Below are 15885 nucleotides of genomic sequence, written 5' to 3'. Positions count from 1 at the left end.
TCTTATTATTCTTTCATTCCTCTAACTCTTCTTAGTGTGTACTCCTATAGAGAACAATAGTTAGAATTTCAAAGACTCTTGATTTGCTATCTGAGAGCATCTTGAGGAATTAGGTGAGATATTTATACAACTGCCCTCAGGATATCCTGCAAAGACACCTTCAACTAGCAAGTTTCTCAGTTATCCTCTTCTCCTTTCTCAACCTTCTATTCTGGAGTTTCCTATCATAATGAATGACAATAAGATTTATTTTTTTTATTTACATTATCCAGTTTTAATCCTCTACTTTGCAAGTGGTATCTATGTATTATATGTGTGTGCATATGTATGTATGTATGTGTTTAGCAATTTGCATCTCAATGAAAATGTAAACTCCCATGAGGTCACAGTCTTGTTCATGCTGTATTGACCACACTTGGTACAACTGCAGGCACTCAAATATTTTTAAACAAATGATCAAATGAGTTGATGAATTTTCAACTTCTCTCATTCCTTGACTCTTACTCTACATTAACTGATATAAATCCTGTCAATTCAATCTCCTGAATATCATTCACAATTTGTTCTGTCCACACCACCACCCCCTTATCTCAAGCCATCATCATCTTTCACCTGGATTACTAGAACAATATATTGCCTGTTCCCCTTCCTCAAGTCTCCCATTTCTCCAAAACCGTCTTCTTAGTGCAATCTGAGTTCTGTAGTGGTCTTACTAAAATGAAAATCAACCACATTCCTCCACTGCTTACAGCGTTTCAAAGCAATCCAAAAAGGTTGTGTGCTGTATTATTCCATTTGTATGATATTCTAAAAATAAATTACAAAACAAAAAAGAATGAGAACAGATTTAGTGGATGCCAGAGGACAGAGATGGGGATGGTGAAGTAGGTGCAACTGAAAGGGAACAACTTGAAAAGATTTCCTTCATGGTAATGAAATAGTTCTGCATCTTGATTGATCAGTGGTCCCATGGATATATACATGGAATCAAATTTCATAGAACTGCCAACACACACACACACACACACACACACAATTAGTGAATTTAAAAACAGGTCAAATAAAATCTATACTCTAGTTAACAGCATTGTATCAATGTCAGTTTCCTGGTTTTGATATTGTGCTATAGTTACATGAGATGTCAGCATTGGAGGAAGCTGGGTGAAAAGTTTATGGCCTCTGTGCACTATTTTTGCAACATCCTATAATTTTTTTAATTCCAAGGAAAAAAAACATTTCAAAGAATCGTCATTGCCCTAAAGGAAAAACAAATCCAACTGCATCATCATGATTCATAAGACTGAAGAGCCTGACCTCAGATTGCATCTCAAGTTTCACTGTTTGCCACTCAGGTGATTTGCCTGTAAGTGGGTCAGTGAATCCAAATTCATTTTTCTTGTTGTTTTATTCATTTAAAGCTCTAAAATAGTTTTAAATTAATATTTAAAACAAAAATAAATAATATGCCTTATATTCTTGGTGGTTGCATCATCAGTTAGCTGTCATTGCATAACAAACTACCCAAAACTCAGAATCTTAAAAGAATAGTCTTATATTATCACTCAGGTCATTGTGACACCTGGGCTCACTTATGCATCTATGGTCAGCTGTGGATCACTCTTTGCTAGGCAGCGTTCAGCTAGCTATAGGCGTTTCTAAAATGGCCTTAGCTGAAACAACTAAGCCCTTCCACACGGTGTCTAATCCTCCAGCAGACTATTCACACGGCTGTAGCAAGGTTCCAAGAGAAGAAGGAAGTGCTCGAAGCTAGAATGGTATGTGGTCGCTTTCACCAACTTCTTTGGCCAAAGTATGTTAAAAAGCCAATCTGTATTCAGGAGGTAGAAAAATGGAAGCCATCTCTTGGGAGGAACCACAAAATCACATTGCAAAAGATGTTGACACAGTGTGAAAACTTGGGGCAACAACTACTAAAATCCTCTAATATAAGCCATCAAAACGTGAATAATGTATTTCTCACTATAATACAAAATGCTAAGGTTTTGAATGAAATCACAAACATGTTTCTAAGCTGAATTCAATGTACTGAAAGACTGCATGATAATTGCCATCGTTTACACACAAATGATCTTCATCCTGCTAAGCTTCTGCACTTGGCAAGTCTTTAAAAATTCGGTACTTTCTTCCTTCAGCCCTCTTCTAGATTTAATTTCTTTTTTATTTCTTGTTCAGTTTCAGTCTTATTGAAGCAGCTTAGCATTCAACCTGCAGCCACCTACTCCCAGGGAGAGCCATTGTTTAATATTAATGTTCACCTAAAATGAAGCAACGCCCTGCCGCCTTCACAGCCATTCAAGGAGAAATTCTCACCCTCAGAGAGAGGTAGGTAAGGATGACGTAGCTGCCCACATTTTGTCCTTAGGGTGCAGCAGACCGAAGAGGGAACTGCCAGATGGAGGTGGGAAATTTGATCCCACTGCCTGAGTCAATGTGAGCTGCAAAACTCTAATCATCTGAGTGGGCAGGAAGTCACCAAGGCAATTCAGCTGGTGGGCGCCCATGTGAAAGGGAGATAATTATCAATGTCACTTCTAAGACAGGAAGGTCCTATGGAAAGAAATAGATTCTACCAGCACGTTGCACGGAGCCTATTGAAGTGCAGACAGTGATTTGTAAAATGTTATGGGAGCAGTAGAGCAGGCTTAAATCAAATTCAGCGGCAGGCAATTAGTTGATAAAATAACTATTTTCCTGTGCTTTAGACTCTCTGAAGTAACATGACTTTAAATTTTGGATGACAAGTCATTTCTGTGTATTAAAATGAAAATGCTGAAAATGCTACTTTTCCCAAGTAGCATTTACTCTGTGAACTTCTTTATATCAACGTTACAGGTAAGGAGAGAAAAAGAATGAAGTGTGCCTCCTAGCTTACCTGCCCGACACGATGTTCTGGGAAAGAAAACAATGTTCTCTCCCTAAAGATTCTCTTTCCAGGATCAACTTCAGCTGCAAATAAAGTAAAGAAAAACTGTGGGTTACATAAAGTCAAGTCTACTAGGACTAAAGTTTGTCTCTGTTCCCATCTATATTCTTTAGTGGTGATTTCTTTTTCATCTTGACTAAAGGTAGACCTGTGGCAACTAGCGCAGTTTTCATTATCTATACAATCCTCAAAGTTATCAACACTGCACGTGGAAATTTTATGTATGTGGAAAACAGAAGCCATATTTTATCTTGGTACCTAGATCTCTTTTGGCAGAGGAAGAATGTGCATTTTTTTCATATCTTAATGAGATTTCAATACACAAATCTTGATAAAACCTCAACTACTACTCTTATACTTCCAAGTGTTAGTACATAGGTATTATACAAAATGCCAGGAACTCAGTAAATGGAGACATTACACAAATAAATGGATTTAGGATTATGGACTGCTTCTCAGTGTTTTGTTAGGCTCGACACATGACAGACACACTGGATTGTTCAGAGAAGGGCAGGATGTGATTTATGGGCCAGCCTATGTTCTGGCATATGGACATGTTGTTCCTGTTAAATGAGTCAGGTTAGAGACAAAAATCTCTTGTAAATATGCATGGGTGATGCAGCTCCTGATAAATAGTCCAACAGGATCTGAGGCAGTTTATTAGCCTAAACTGCCTCAGATCCTGTTCGACTATTTATAGGGAGCTAGGGTAATACAATCACACAAAAACAACTCTACATATCATAGCAAATATCAGTAGTTTGTGATTTTCAAAGCATTTTTAATTAAGGTAGTAAATCTTTATAATAGCCTAGTGAGGTAGATGATGAGTTAATTGTAGGTACCTGAGGTTCAAAAGATTGAGGTTCCCCCCGCCAGACCGCTCAGTTTACAAATAAATGGTTAAGCTATGATCCCAAACTTGGTTTTCTTTCCAAATTTAGTTTTCTTTCTACTGTTATCATCCTGGTAAAATAAGAAAAACAAAAATCAACCCTTCCCTGCCCACCCACAACCCTCTGAGAAGTGACTGAAAATTTAAAATGGTATTAAAATTAAATGGAATTGAGTGGGATAAAAGGCAAAGTTAATTGTATCAGAAATGTTTGTCTAGTTGTTTTTAATTGTCACTAACATCCTTTGAGGCAAGGAGGATAAGGAATATGTCCCACATGGCAAGTGAGGAAACAGTCCTGCTGGTGAAGCACTGTGACACTTTGGTGACTTCGAGGCCACTCTGCTCTTCTTGCCAATTCAGAACTAGGAGGCATCCTATCCTGCCTTTCACCATAGAGCAAACCCCAGAGAGTGCTGGGGTGAGTTTCTCTGGAAATGAGATACCAGGACTGGGTTGTGTAGGTTGTAATTCTGAAAGTGATATGTGCTGCCTAATAGAGCCAGCTTTCAACTCTCCACTTCTAAAAATATTTCTCCTAATACAGAAATTTAACTGAGGTCCAAACCTTCCATTCCACAATGAAAGAACCTGGAGCTAATGCCTCTCTGGAGTTCATTTACCCATTGAAATTGAGTTTCTGGCACTTTCTAGAGCTCTTTGGGTATAGGCATCTCTCCCATGTCTCACAGATTTGGGTGGAGATAAAGTGAAATAGTCAAGTGCCTGACTTTATATACTAAGATTAGGTGCCCCGTAAGTGTTTACTCCTTCTCTTCCAATTCAATTCAACTGTTCCTTGCTACTCCTCTCTTGAAAATACTCTCTAGCCTGGGGCCCACTCACTGATATCTAAACTCTTCAGGAACATACCTCATAGCCTTTGCCCATGCTGGTCCATACATCTGCAATGTCCTTCTTCCTGCCCCTGCTTGGAAATGTAAGTCCTGTCTCTCACATTCTCTATGAAGTTTTTAGAAGCTTCTCTCATTATAAGCACAAACCCCCAGCCCCCAGCCTTCCTCCACTGGTCACATTCTGAGAGAGTGCATTGTGTTGGTTAATCACATATCTGCCTGTAAAGAAGTTCTGAGCTCAATAAGTGTTTATTGGATTAAATTTAGGGGAAGTCATCAAGTAGGCTAAGAGTCACCTGAGGAGAAAAAGACAAAAAAAAAAAAAAAAAGGAATGGTGGAAATAACAAAAAAAATTTTGATCTACTTAAACTATTGTCTTGAGCCATGCCTAAATGCATATTTAGACCCATTTTCATAAATTTCTATAACGTCCTTGTTTCCATGACAGAGTAAAATAACCACAGCACAGTAAGAAATATGGTTTCTGTTAAGTATGTGCACATAAGTGCATTGACTAGGATGCTTAAAGTTATCTGGGTGGCCCAGGAAATACATTTTTATTTGATTTTGAGAAAAAATAATTTTAGGAGGGTCAATGTGTTTTATTTTGCTTTGTTTCATCTGTTGGATGTTTAGTTTTGCATTTGGTTTTTCTAGGCAAAGAATGGCAAACACAAATACTTCTTAGACCAACTATTCTGGATTATATTATCTCTGCTATTCTCTAAGTACTGTCATAACTACTGGCTATCAGGGACACAGAATTGAGGCAAAGCTCCTGAAAAATAGTCCATCAGGATCTGAGGCAGCTTAGGGTAATGTTTAAATATATGGGCTTTGGAGCTCATACCATCCGGTTCAAAACTTGGCACAATATTTATAAAGTGTTTCACCTTGAGTCTCTTTATGCCTCGATTTTCTCATATGTAAAATGAGATGATAATGGTACCTAATTCACAAGCCCATTGTGAGGATTAAAAGAGTTATTACATGTAAAGCATACAAAACAATGTTTGGCATATAATAAGTACTGTATAATTATTCACTATTATTAGAAAAGTATAATGGTTTAAATCAGATGTCCTAGATAATGCAATACACATGGTAACAAAATCAGTCATCCATTGCTATGTAACAAACCACCCCACACTAATGACTTAAAACAATTATTTGTTTTATTTGTATGGTTCTGGAGCTGACTGGGCTTAGCTAGGTTGCTCTTGCTAAAGGTCTCCCATGTGCTTGCAGTCAGACACTGGATGATGCTGGAGTCATCTCAACGGTTTCCTCACTAACAGGTTATGCAGACAATCCATGTCAGCTAAGACTTCTGCTGGGGCTGAACACCTATGTGTGGCTTTTCCATGTGGCCTGAGCCACCTCATAATATGGTGGCCAGATTCCAAGGGCAAGCCTCCTGAGAGAGCCAGAGGAATGCCATCTTGCCTTTCATGATGTAGTCTCAGAAAGTCAGATGGTGTTACTTCCACCAGATTCTATTGATGATCCAGGCAGTCCCATCTTAAGGTGAGGTGGCATAGACTCCAGCTGTTAATAGGAGACGGCAAGGTCACATTGTAAGAAGACTGGGTGGGATGGAAAGTATTGCTTGGCCTTCTTTTGGAACTACAACCTGCCATAGTCAACTATGCACATAGTAAGCATTCATTAAGCACTACGGAATGGCAAAGACTACACAGTCTTTAGCAAGACTTTTTTACTGTAAGACAAAGAAAACAGCTCAAACTAGTTAAACAAACCGAAAAGAAATTTTTAGAAACTTTTCTGTATCTTCTCACAGAACCCTGGGGAAGTTAGGTCTCTTGAGGGACAATTTCCAGGAACTGTATCTCACCACTGCCACAACTATCATTCTCATCCTAGCCACCATCATCTTTTACCTGGGTTGTTGCCATGTCCAAACAACTCTCCCCATTTCTTCCCTCTGGTCCCTACTGTTTATTCTCCACATGGCTACTTGGGATCCCTTCAACTTGTAAGTTGGATTTTATCACCCATTTGCTCCAAACCTTGCAGAATGCTCCCATCAAATTCAGACAAACCTCCAAAGACCTTACCTTAGCCCACAAGGCCCTCTATGATCTTTCCCTTGCCACCATCACCTGCCATGCTTGCCTTTGTATGCCCTACTCTCACCTCTCCCTTGAACATCCAAGCATGTCCCACCTTGGGGCTTTGCTGTTGCTGTTCACTCTGCCTGGATCACCTTTTTTTCCCTGATGTCAGCATGGGTCTCTGTTTTAGTCCATTCTCACACTGCTATAAAGAAATACCTGAGACTAATTTACAAAAAAAAAAAAAAGATGTTTAATTGGCTCATGGTTCTGTGACTGTACATGAAACATGATGCTGGCATCTGCTCAACTTTAGGCGAAGCCTCAGGAAAACTTACAACCATGGCTAAAGGCAAAGAGAGAGCCAGCACTTCACAGGCTGGTCCAGGAGGAAGTGAGAGAAGAGGGGAGGTGTTACACACTTTCCAACAACCAGATCTCATGAGAACTCACTATCAAAAGGACAGTACCAAGAGGGCTGGAGCTAAACCATTCATGAGAAATCTTCTCCTATAATCTAGTCATCTCCTACCAGATCCCATCTCCAGCCCTGGAGATTTCAATGCAACAAGAGATTTGGTAGGAACACAGATCCAAACCATATCAGTTCCCCACTTTATTCTTTCTGGACTTTATTCAGGTATCTCCTACCAGGGAGATTTTCTCTGACCAATCATTTCCAAAGTAGCATGTATCTCAACACCTCCTGGAAGACAGACTTGTTTTATAGCCCCAATAGTGACTTCCAAAAGGAAGGAATCTGACTGGCCCATCAGAGCTTGAGTGTCCATCACGGTCTATCCATTACATCTTGGTTGGGAGTGTTAGGGTTGTCACATAGTAAAAGGACAGAGCTGCTAAAACTAAGTCTTACACAGGGAACAGTTCTCAAGGACAAGGGGCATTGGGAACTGTGAAATTATGCCAGCAAGTCTAATGGAGTTAAGAAAGAGGCGATCGTAGCTCTGCTACTAACTTCTTGGGTGACCTTAGGCAAATTAAAAGTATGGAACTCAGCTTCTTTTCCTATCAAATGATGATAGTATTATCTGTTACAATTACTTGCAAGGAGATCACTAAAATGAAAAGATAAGTCAGGATAAGGTCTTAGATGTGCTTTAAAATATTTCAGTCCCAAACAAAAGATAGATGATGTAAGTGTGAAAAATCTGGATTACCTGGGTGATAGGTATATGCTGTTCATTATACTGTTTTCTGAACTTTTGTGTTTGTTCAAAAACTTGCATAATAAAAAATATGAACTACATCATAAAGATAAGGAATAAAGACCACAGTAATAAGTAGAATCTATATACTGATGGTCCCATGATTTAGCCTTTTTATTTGCTTTTGTTTATTGGGATTATATTATAGTTGTCGTCTTTTAATCTGTTTCTAAAATAATCCAAATTTGAAAATTACTTGCCACCATTATCATGAAAACAATAGTGCTTTTGAAATGTAAATTCTGTGGGTTTTTTTTTTTTTTTTTGAAGATTTTAGTATGATTGGAAACTTCACAACATTCTTAAAATAACTTTAAGTAAAATCTTAAGGAATAGGGACACGATTTATGGGCATTTCCAAGGTAAAGGTCCAGGCCACATCTCAGGTCTCATTTCTACTTCATGTCACATTACTTTGGTGGCTGTCATGTCACCCATTCTATCATCAAGAGTGGCTCTGAAAAAAAAAATAAACAAATAACTCTTTTCATCACTCCTCCTCAAAACTAATATATCCAGACCTTTACATTCCAATGATTGCACCGCTGATCATCATAGGAAATATATAAGATGACAAACATAACCAAAATAAATTACAAACATTACAGTATCTTACTAATTCATGGTCCACAGACTAATTGCTGAGATGATTAATAAGATCTCCATTGAATTTCCACCCACAGCTTTCATGCCTGACAATGAAACTCACAAAACCTGCCTTTTCCTCTTCCTCTCGACTTCCAGGCCAAAGATTCTGCTCCCAGGAGACCTGGAAGAACCCAGTGCATTAGTCTTAATGTTTCTTTGCATCTCTCAAGACCTCTAGATCTACTTAGAGCAACTTCCCTGGGCTTTTGCCCTACAAAGCAACCCCTTTAAAGAATTTTCAAAACAGATTATATAATTATCAAAATCTGTCCTGGACACTTTACACATCTATCTAAACCCCTTGATTCCGTCCAATTTAAGTACAGAAATTTCCATTTTAAAGTGCCTAAAAAGTGCTATTATTTTCAGTTTTAAACCAGTAAGTATTATCCAAATTTGAGAATTCAGGATATCATCAAGTATAAACATAAGAAAGCTTGCACATGAGTGATGTTCAACAAACTCTTGGAGAAGACAGGATTGGGGACAAGATTCTGCTATAGGAGTTCCAGGGCTGACTAACAAGTCACCTCAAATAACTGGCTGTAAACAGTATGCCTTGTTGCTGGTCAATAGAAAGTACTCGTTGCACTGCAGAACACTGAAAATATACGACTTGTTCAATGACAATTCCTCAAAGGATAACATTGTTAAAAACCAGGATGTGGTCCCAAATCAGGTTTTACAGGCGTCCCCCTGGAGTTTTCATGAACCACACTAACCCATTAAACCTTGGAAGTCAATAGGCCACTTGGATCTGGTTTAATTATATAGTAACAGATTGTAAAAGTAAGTGTTCTACTCCCAGCACTTTACCATTTATTGTAAATGAATTCCTCAGGGAGGGGGGAACAAAGACCTATAAATGGAATGGAAGTGGGGGATTTGTAAAATCATTTTATAGCTTGAGAGAAATACCAACTCCGATAATCCCTCCACATATTCAGTCACAGTTGACATGTATTGAAAAGCAAAGGGCAGAATTCTATATCTTTTCACCTGAGTAAATCTACCTTTTTAGAATATGGAGAGTAATTATTGTAGCTCCTCTGATGATTTACAATCATCTGATGATTACAACAATAACTTGAATTTTGTTCAATTCTACTTTTTCTGTTTGCCACCACTGAAGTGGGCGTTCTCTGCCTTACCTGTGGTAGAAATGAATAATGTCAGTGGCTACTATAGAAATGCTGAGTGGTAGATTTTTAAATGGCATAAATTAATACTAAGCTTCTATTTGTTAATCTGATTTAGAAAACTCTCAAATCCAGAAGTGCTGTTTTTCCCTACTGTTTTACAAGTCTGTACCCAGGTGTTCGGAAGAGATCATGATGTCACATCACTCAAGAGAACTGACTGGCACTGCCATCTGGCTGCTCCTGGATTAGTCATGTCTCACCAAGCAGGCCACAATTTCATTTGTTTTATAACTGAAATAAATGTCATTAACACTTGAGAAGAACATGTATATATGTATATATATAATGTATATATATTTCTGCATTTTATATATATAATTATATGTCTTATATATTTTTATATATATACACATAAATATAAGTATATATACACTTATAAGTATATATACACTTATAAATATAAGTGTATATATAAAAATATAAGTGTATATATAAAATATATAATATATACATATAAGTATATAAGTATATATACTTATATATAAACACTTATAAATATATACTTATAAGTATATATATTTATATATAAATACTTATAAATATATACATATATAAGTATACTTATAAGTATATATACACATATATAAGTACATATGTATATATACTTACATATTAAAAATGCAGAAATATATGTACATAATGTCTATATATGTATATATACATAAAATGCAGAATATATAGGTATACACGTAGCCTGTAATGTATCCATCTGAACCCAAGGAAAGCTTTCATTGAGAAAAAGATATGAAAGATAATTAGTTACAATTGGACACACTTCAATTTATTTCTCTTAGAAATATGTGTTCCTTGTTTTTTTTAATCTTACTTCCAATGTGTTTTACACTCCTAAAAATCTAACTATCTAACGTGTTTCACTTTCACAGAAAAAAAGCAAATATTCTGACCCCCCATCTCAGGAAGCAAGAGCAGGGGCTGGTGGTTTCCAGCCCCTGCTCTTAAGGCTTTTTTACTCCCTTGAGTTTACAAGAAAGGATAATGAAGACATAACGCACGTAAGGCAGGCCTCAGGGAGGCTCTGCAATAACACCGAACTTGCCACTGAAATCTTTAAAAGTTTGTGGCCAGTATCAGATACCCAAGATGAAATTAACAAAGAGTATTTTATTCCCTTCCATCCTGTAAAATTTATTAAGCATCTAGATCTAATATGTGCCAGGCACTCTGCCAGGCTCTGTCACATAAAATAGCTCATTTAATCTTCACAACATATTATGAGTGGTTATTATTAACGTTACAAGGTGAGCAAAGAGATTCTTCAAGGTTAGGAGACTTGCCCAAAATCACACAGTAATGGTTCAGGCATTTACCTCAAGGCTACTCTTAACAAAAGCCAGTGTTCTTTCCTTTCTTTTAGAATTGATTGACCATAGAATAATCTAACAGCATCAGGGTTGATACAAAAAGAATGGCCTATCCATGGACTGGAAGAAGATATTTGCAATAAGCATATCTAGCAAAGAACTCATATGGAGAATATATAAAGAGCCTCTATAAATCAGTTAATTCATATGGAGAATATATAAAGACCGTCTACAAATCAATAAGACAAAGATACACAAGAAAATAGAAGAATGGATAAAAGATTTGAACAAGTACTTGAAATGTTTAATAAGCATATATAAAAGCATTCATTCACTAGTCATCATAGAAATGCAAATGAAGACTATGATGAAATAATATACATACACCAGAGTAGCTAATATAAAGAAGACTAAGTGGGTGAGGGTACACAGCAGTAACTCACTGCTGGTAGAGTGTAAATTGGTATAACACCTATGGAAAACCATTTGGCAGTAGCTACTAAAAGTGAACATGTAAAAGGCCTATGACTTAGCAAATCTATGCCTAAGTATAAAACCAAACGTGTAGATATGTGTACTAAAAGATATGTTCAAGTGCATTCACAGCAGTACTATTTGTAATAGCCAAAAAATTAAAAACTATCTAAAAGCCCAGAACGTTTGGTCCATTGAATTAAGTGATGTGCTTTACTGAATATTATCTACACATACATTAACTAAAACTTTCTTTAGTTGATGTATCCTGAATAATTAATCTGCCTACAATTTATTTTCAAATGATATAAAATTCACTTCCCTAAAACAGAGGTTTGTTGTGTCTAAGTTTTAATATTTGTGTGTATAATACATATGTGTATATGCATATGTTCAATTACACACACTCATGTACACACATTATACATACACATGTGTATGTATGTCTGTGTGTGTGTAATTGAACACACACATATATACATATATGTATGTCCCACAACTATTACATTGAACATACACACATATATACACATATGTATTATACACAGAGACACATGTGTGTGTGTGTGCATGTGTGTATGTAACTGAACATAAGTATGTATATACACACAACTCAGGAAATAAGAAGAATTTAATTTTGTGCAGCAAAATTTTGTGCAAGATTCTGTGCAAAAAAATTAATTCAAAAATTCACATTTTATATAATAAAGATCTAAAAAGAAATCACAGTGCTTATATTTTTAAACCAAGGGGGCTACTGACTTGGTGTTTTTAAAATAAAGGAGCAGTTGTACCAGATTGGAATTTTCATAGTTAATATGTAGGCAGTTAATATGTAGGCGAAAAAAAATCTTTTTAGAAATTCCATTCCTGTCGATTCCACTAAGACGAAGGAAGAAACTGTTTTCTATCATTTCTTTTTGAAAAAAAATGAAAAGAACAGTTTATTTTCTTCTGTAATCTCTAGAGAAGGCTTGCATAGAACAGGCATTAATTAAACCATGATAGTGTGGTTCAAACCAAAATGCTTGCTATTTAATGGTAAGAGCTGTTTTCACAATTACATATGTGAACTAGTTTACCTATATCCTCATTACCTCACAGTTAGTTAATTTTAGCTTGATTGGAGTGTCAGGTAAAGTGGTTCACAGTTCTGAATACTAAAGAAGTACCAGAACACATTATTTTCCAATCATCACAGTGAGCATCAGACATTACAATTTTAATACTACTTTCAAGTAACCAAAAAGACTAAGATTTGTGAATAAATAATTCCTAATTGATCTGTCTAGTCTGGGTCTGTGGTATATTATACCAGAAAGAATATTGATCTAAAATTCAGGTGGGGCGAGGTGGCTCATGCCTGTAATCCCAGAACTTTGGGAGGCCAAGTTGGTTGACTCACCTGAGGTCAGGAGTTCGAGACCAGCCTGACCAACATGGCGGAACCTCCCCCCCGCAAGCCAACTCCGCTAAAAATACAAAAACTAGCCATGTGTGGTGGTGCACGCCTGTAGTCCCAGCTACTCAGGGGGCTGAGGCAGGAGAATCACTCAGGAGGCAGAGGTTGAAGTGATCCCAGATGGCGCCACTGCACTCCAGCCTGGGTGAAAGAGTGGGACTTTGTCTTAAAAAAAAAAAAAAAAACAGAAACCTGATTTTAACACTGGCTGTGGCCAAGACAATTTATCTGAGTCTCCATTTCCTTACCTATCAATAAAGGACCTGGAAGACATTGGGTCTCTGGAAGCAACACAATTATGTTTAGATTTTCTGACCAGTTCAGCACTGGTCAAACAAGAATAAAGCCTTAGGTACCCTTGATTTCTTTCATCTGCATAGATCTAGCAGCCCTGAGTCCTCTACTTATCTAGCTCAGTGGATTAAGCTTTTGTATTGTCAAACACAGTGATGTCTGCAGCTGCTAAATGATTGCCCCTTGTAGGCTATTACACACCTGGAGACTTCTACTCATCCAGTGGGTTTACACTTACTTGTGTTTGTTCCCAAACTTAATTATGTAAGTTTTATATATAATTGTAATTATGTCATTGAATTAAATAGTATGTAAACAAATAATATGAGCATGTAAGGAAAATAATTGTTACTATGACTAAGTTGAATGATCTGAGGGAAATTAGTAAAAGTGAGTCTCTAACTAAAATTGCTCTTTAATTAGATGTGGCAACACAAGTGTAAAATAGTGTTTAAAATCTGAAAACACTGCACTCAGCCTCACATTCTATCTTTAGGTTCTTAATCTATGTAAAGAAACTCAAGAATCTCAAGGTTTGAGAGGTTGTGCAGTACTCAATGGGCATACACATTCCAATTAATACAACTGTAGAATATATTTAATAATTGAACAATGTATTAATAAAAATATTTTTCTTTCCATGTATGTGTATGATTTTTTTATCAAGAAGGTACTCAGTTGCTAGAACATATATCTTTATTCAGTTTGGGAGTCAAACTACCTAATCAACAGTGCTGTTAGCTATTTCTTTTGGCTTAGGAGCACTGTGAAAAAAAATACTAGGGGCGACAAGGATTCTGTGAACTGAGAAAGTTTGGGAACTTCTCCACTGCAGGATGGCAGAGGTACAAGACAGAAGGAACCCATCTAACACCTGTATTAGTGGTTCTGGAAATTTTTTGTTATAGCAGCTAATGTTACCTTAGCAGCTAATGTTGCCTACAGCAGCTAATGTTACCTGTAGCAGCTAATGTCACTAATACTATGATTTAAATTAATACAATAAATTGAATTTCTATTCGAAGGCAATCCTTGGGATGGCGCTGTGATTAAAGATGATCAATTAGGAATTATAATTTATTCACAAATCTTAGTCTTTTTGGTTACTTGAAAGTAGTATTAAAATTGTAATTTCTGATGCTTGCTAGGATATTTGGAAAATAATGTGTGACACAGTGCAGAACCAGAGGATGGGGAGCTCAGGATTAGGAAGCAGATGCTCCAAGGATGTGAGTAAGTCTCAAGCCTGTCTCTCACAAGCTCTAAAATCCATACAGATAACTTTGCACTACTGAGCACTGATTTACATATCTGCAAAAGAGGGCATTCATCTATTGCTAGAGTATCTTCCAGGCCTAACACTCTATATATCTAAACATAAATTGAGCCTGCACACCGCTTCCCAAGGCTCTCACATGACTTCTTCCTAATCTGGCTCCCAATTTTTTCCCCCTCACTTCTTCACAAGAGTGAGCTTGCTTTTCTTTTCCTTACAGCTGGTACAACTACTGTATTTCTTAAGTTTCCGTCCAACCAAAACTAGGTATAGAATAGGAAGCCACCCCTAGTACTCTACTTTTATGTGATCCAGGAAACTAAGTATACATTTTGAGAGATTTTGTACTAACATTATTTGAATTTAAATCAGGGATAACCAAAAGCAACAAGGAAAATTCACGTTTTCAAACACTATATTACAAATTGTAAAACAATATGTTTTTTGTTACTTTGCCATAAATCCCATTCCTTGCTGGTCATTCTTCACTATTACCCTGGAGAAGGGAACAGTGAGAAAAGTAGATGTCGCATCTGGAGAAAAGAAGACATAATGTGGAAAAGTTCTTGAAGAAAGTTATCTGAAGAAGAAAGTCCATACTTCTGACCCCCAGAGAAGCATAGAGGGGAGGAGAAAAGTCAGAGGAAGGCAAAGATGAGCAGATATGTGTGTTTTAACCTTCCCTCTCTGGGCTAAGGACTGAGTGAAAGGAGAGAGCATGTGGGATAGGGACAAAACAGAAATAGGAGGAGACTTTGCTCTACTTTACGGGGCTCTGAACGGAGACTGCATCATGTATTGACATCAACCAGGGTGGCTGTAGCAGAGCACCATAGGTGAAGTGGCAAGGGTGGGCAAAGGACGATCTTACAGCCTTCATTGGTGCTCAAGCATCCTGAAAGAGATGCAAAACATCCTACATATCTCTTGAACAATGTGGAAAGGAATTTATAGGACTAGCTTTCCAGATGTTCTCCAGGTGAGAAGACGCTGTAACCCCAGGCTGATGGGAGGCATCAAAGCCAGGCCTCAGAGCTGACGTGGGCTTAGTTAGTGGTGGTGAAGCCTCAGCTCTGATGCCTAAAGAACAACAAATGAGTTCACCAGTCACAGACATGAACATCAGAAAAAGATTATCTCTACAGAGGCCAGAGAAGTCAGAGGACATTACAAAATAATAGCTCCTTTCCCTACTACCTGAAGTCTTAC

At 37.2% G+C, this 15885-nt stretch overlaps 1 protein-coding gene across 24 annotated transcripts in view; it reads right to left on the bottom strand.

Moving 5' to 3' along the window:
* LOC139359089 (uncharacterized) overlaps nt 1–15885 on the bottom strand; it is a 672031-nt gene that overhangs the window by 412771 nt on the left and 243375 nt on the right. For all 24 annotated transcript variants that reach the window (XR_011614728.1, XR_011614729.1, XR_011614724.1 and 21 more), the window contains one exon: nt 2894–2967. Coding sequence is in view for 16 of the 24 variants with exons in the window: in XM_071081236.1 (XP_070937337.1) it covers nt 2894–2967 (74 nt within the window). In the remaining 8 variants the exon portion in view is untranslated. The remainder of the gene's footprint in view (nt 1–2893; nt 2968–15885) is intronic.

This window comes from Macaca nemestrina, chromosome 16, assembly GCF_043159975.1.
Source record: "Macaca nemestrina isolate mMacNem1 chromosome 16, mMacNem.hap1, whole genome shotgun sequence".
Classification (NCBI taxonomy): Eukaryota; Metazoa; Chordata; class Mammalia; order Primates; family Cercopithecidae; genus Macaca; species Macaca nemestrina.
Note: the sequence above shows the minus strand (reverse complement) of the source record. Positions and strands in the feature narration are given on the sequence as shown.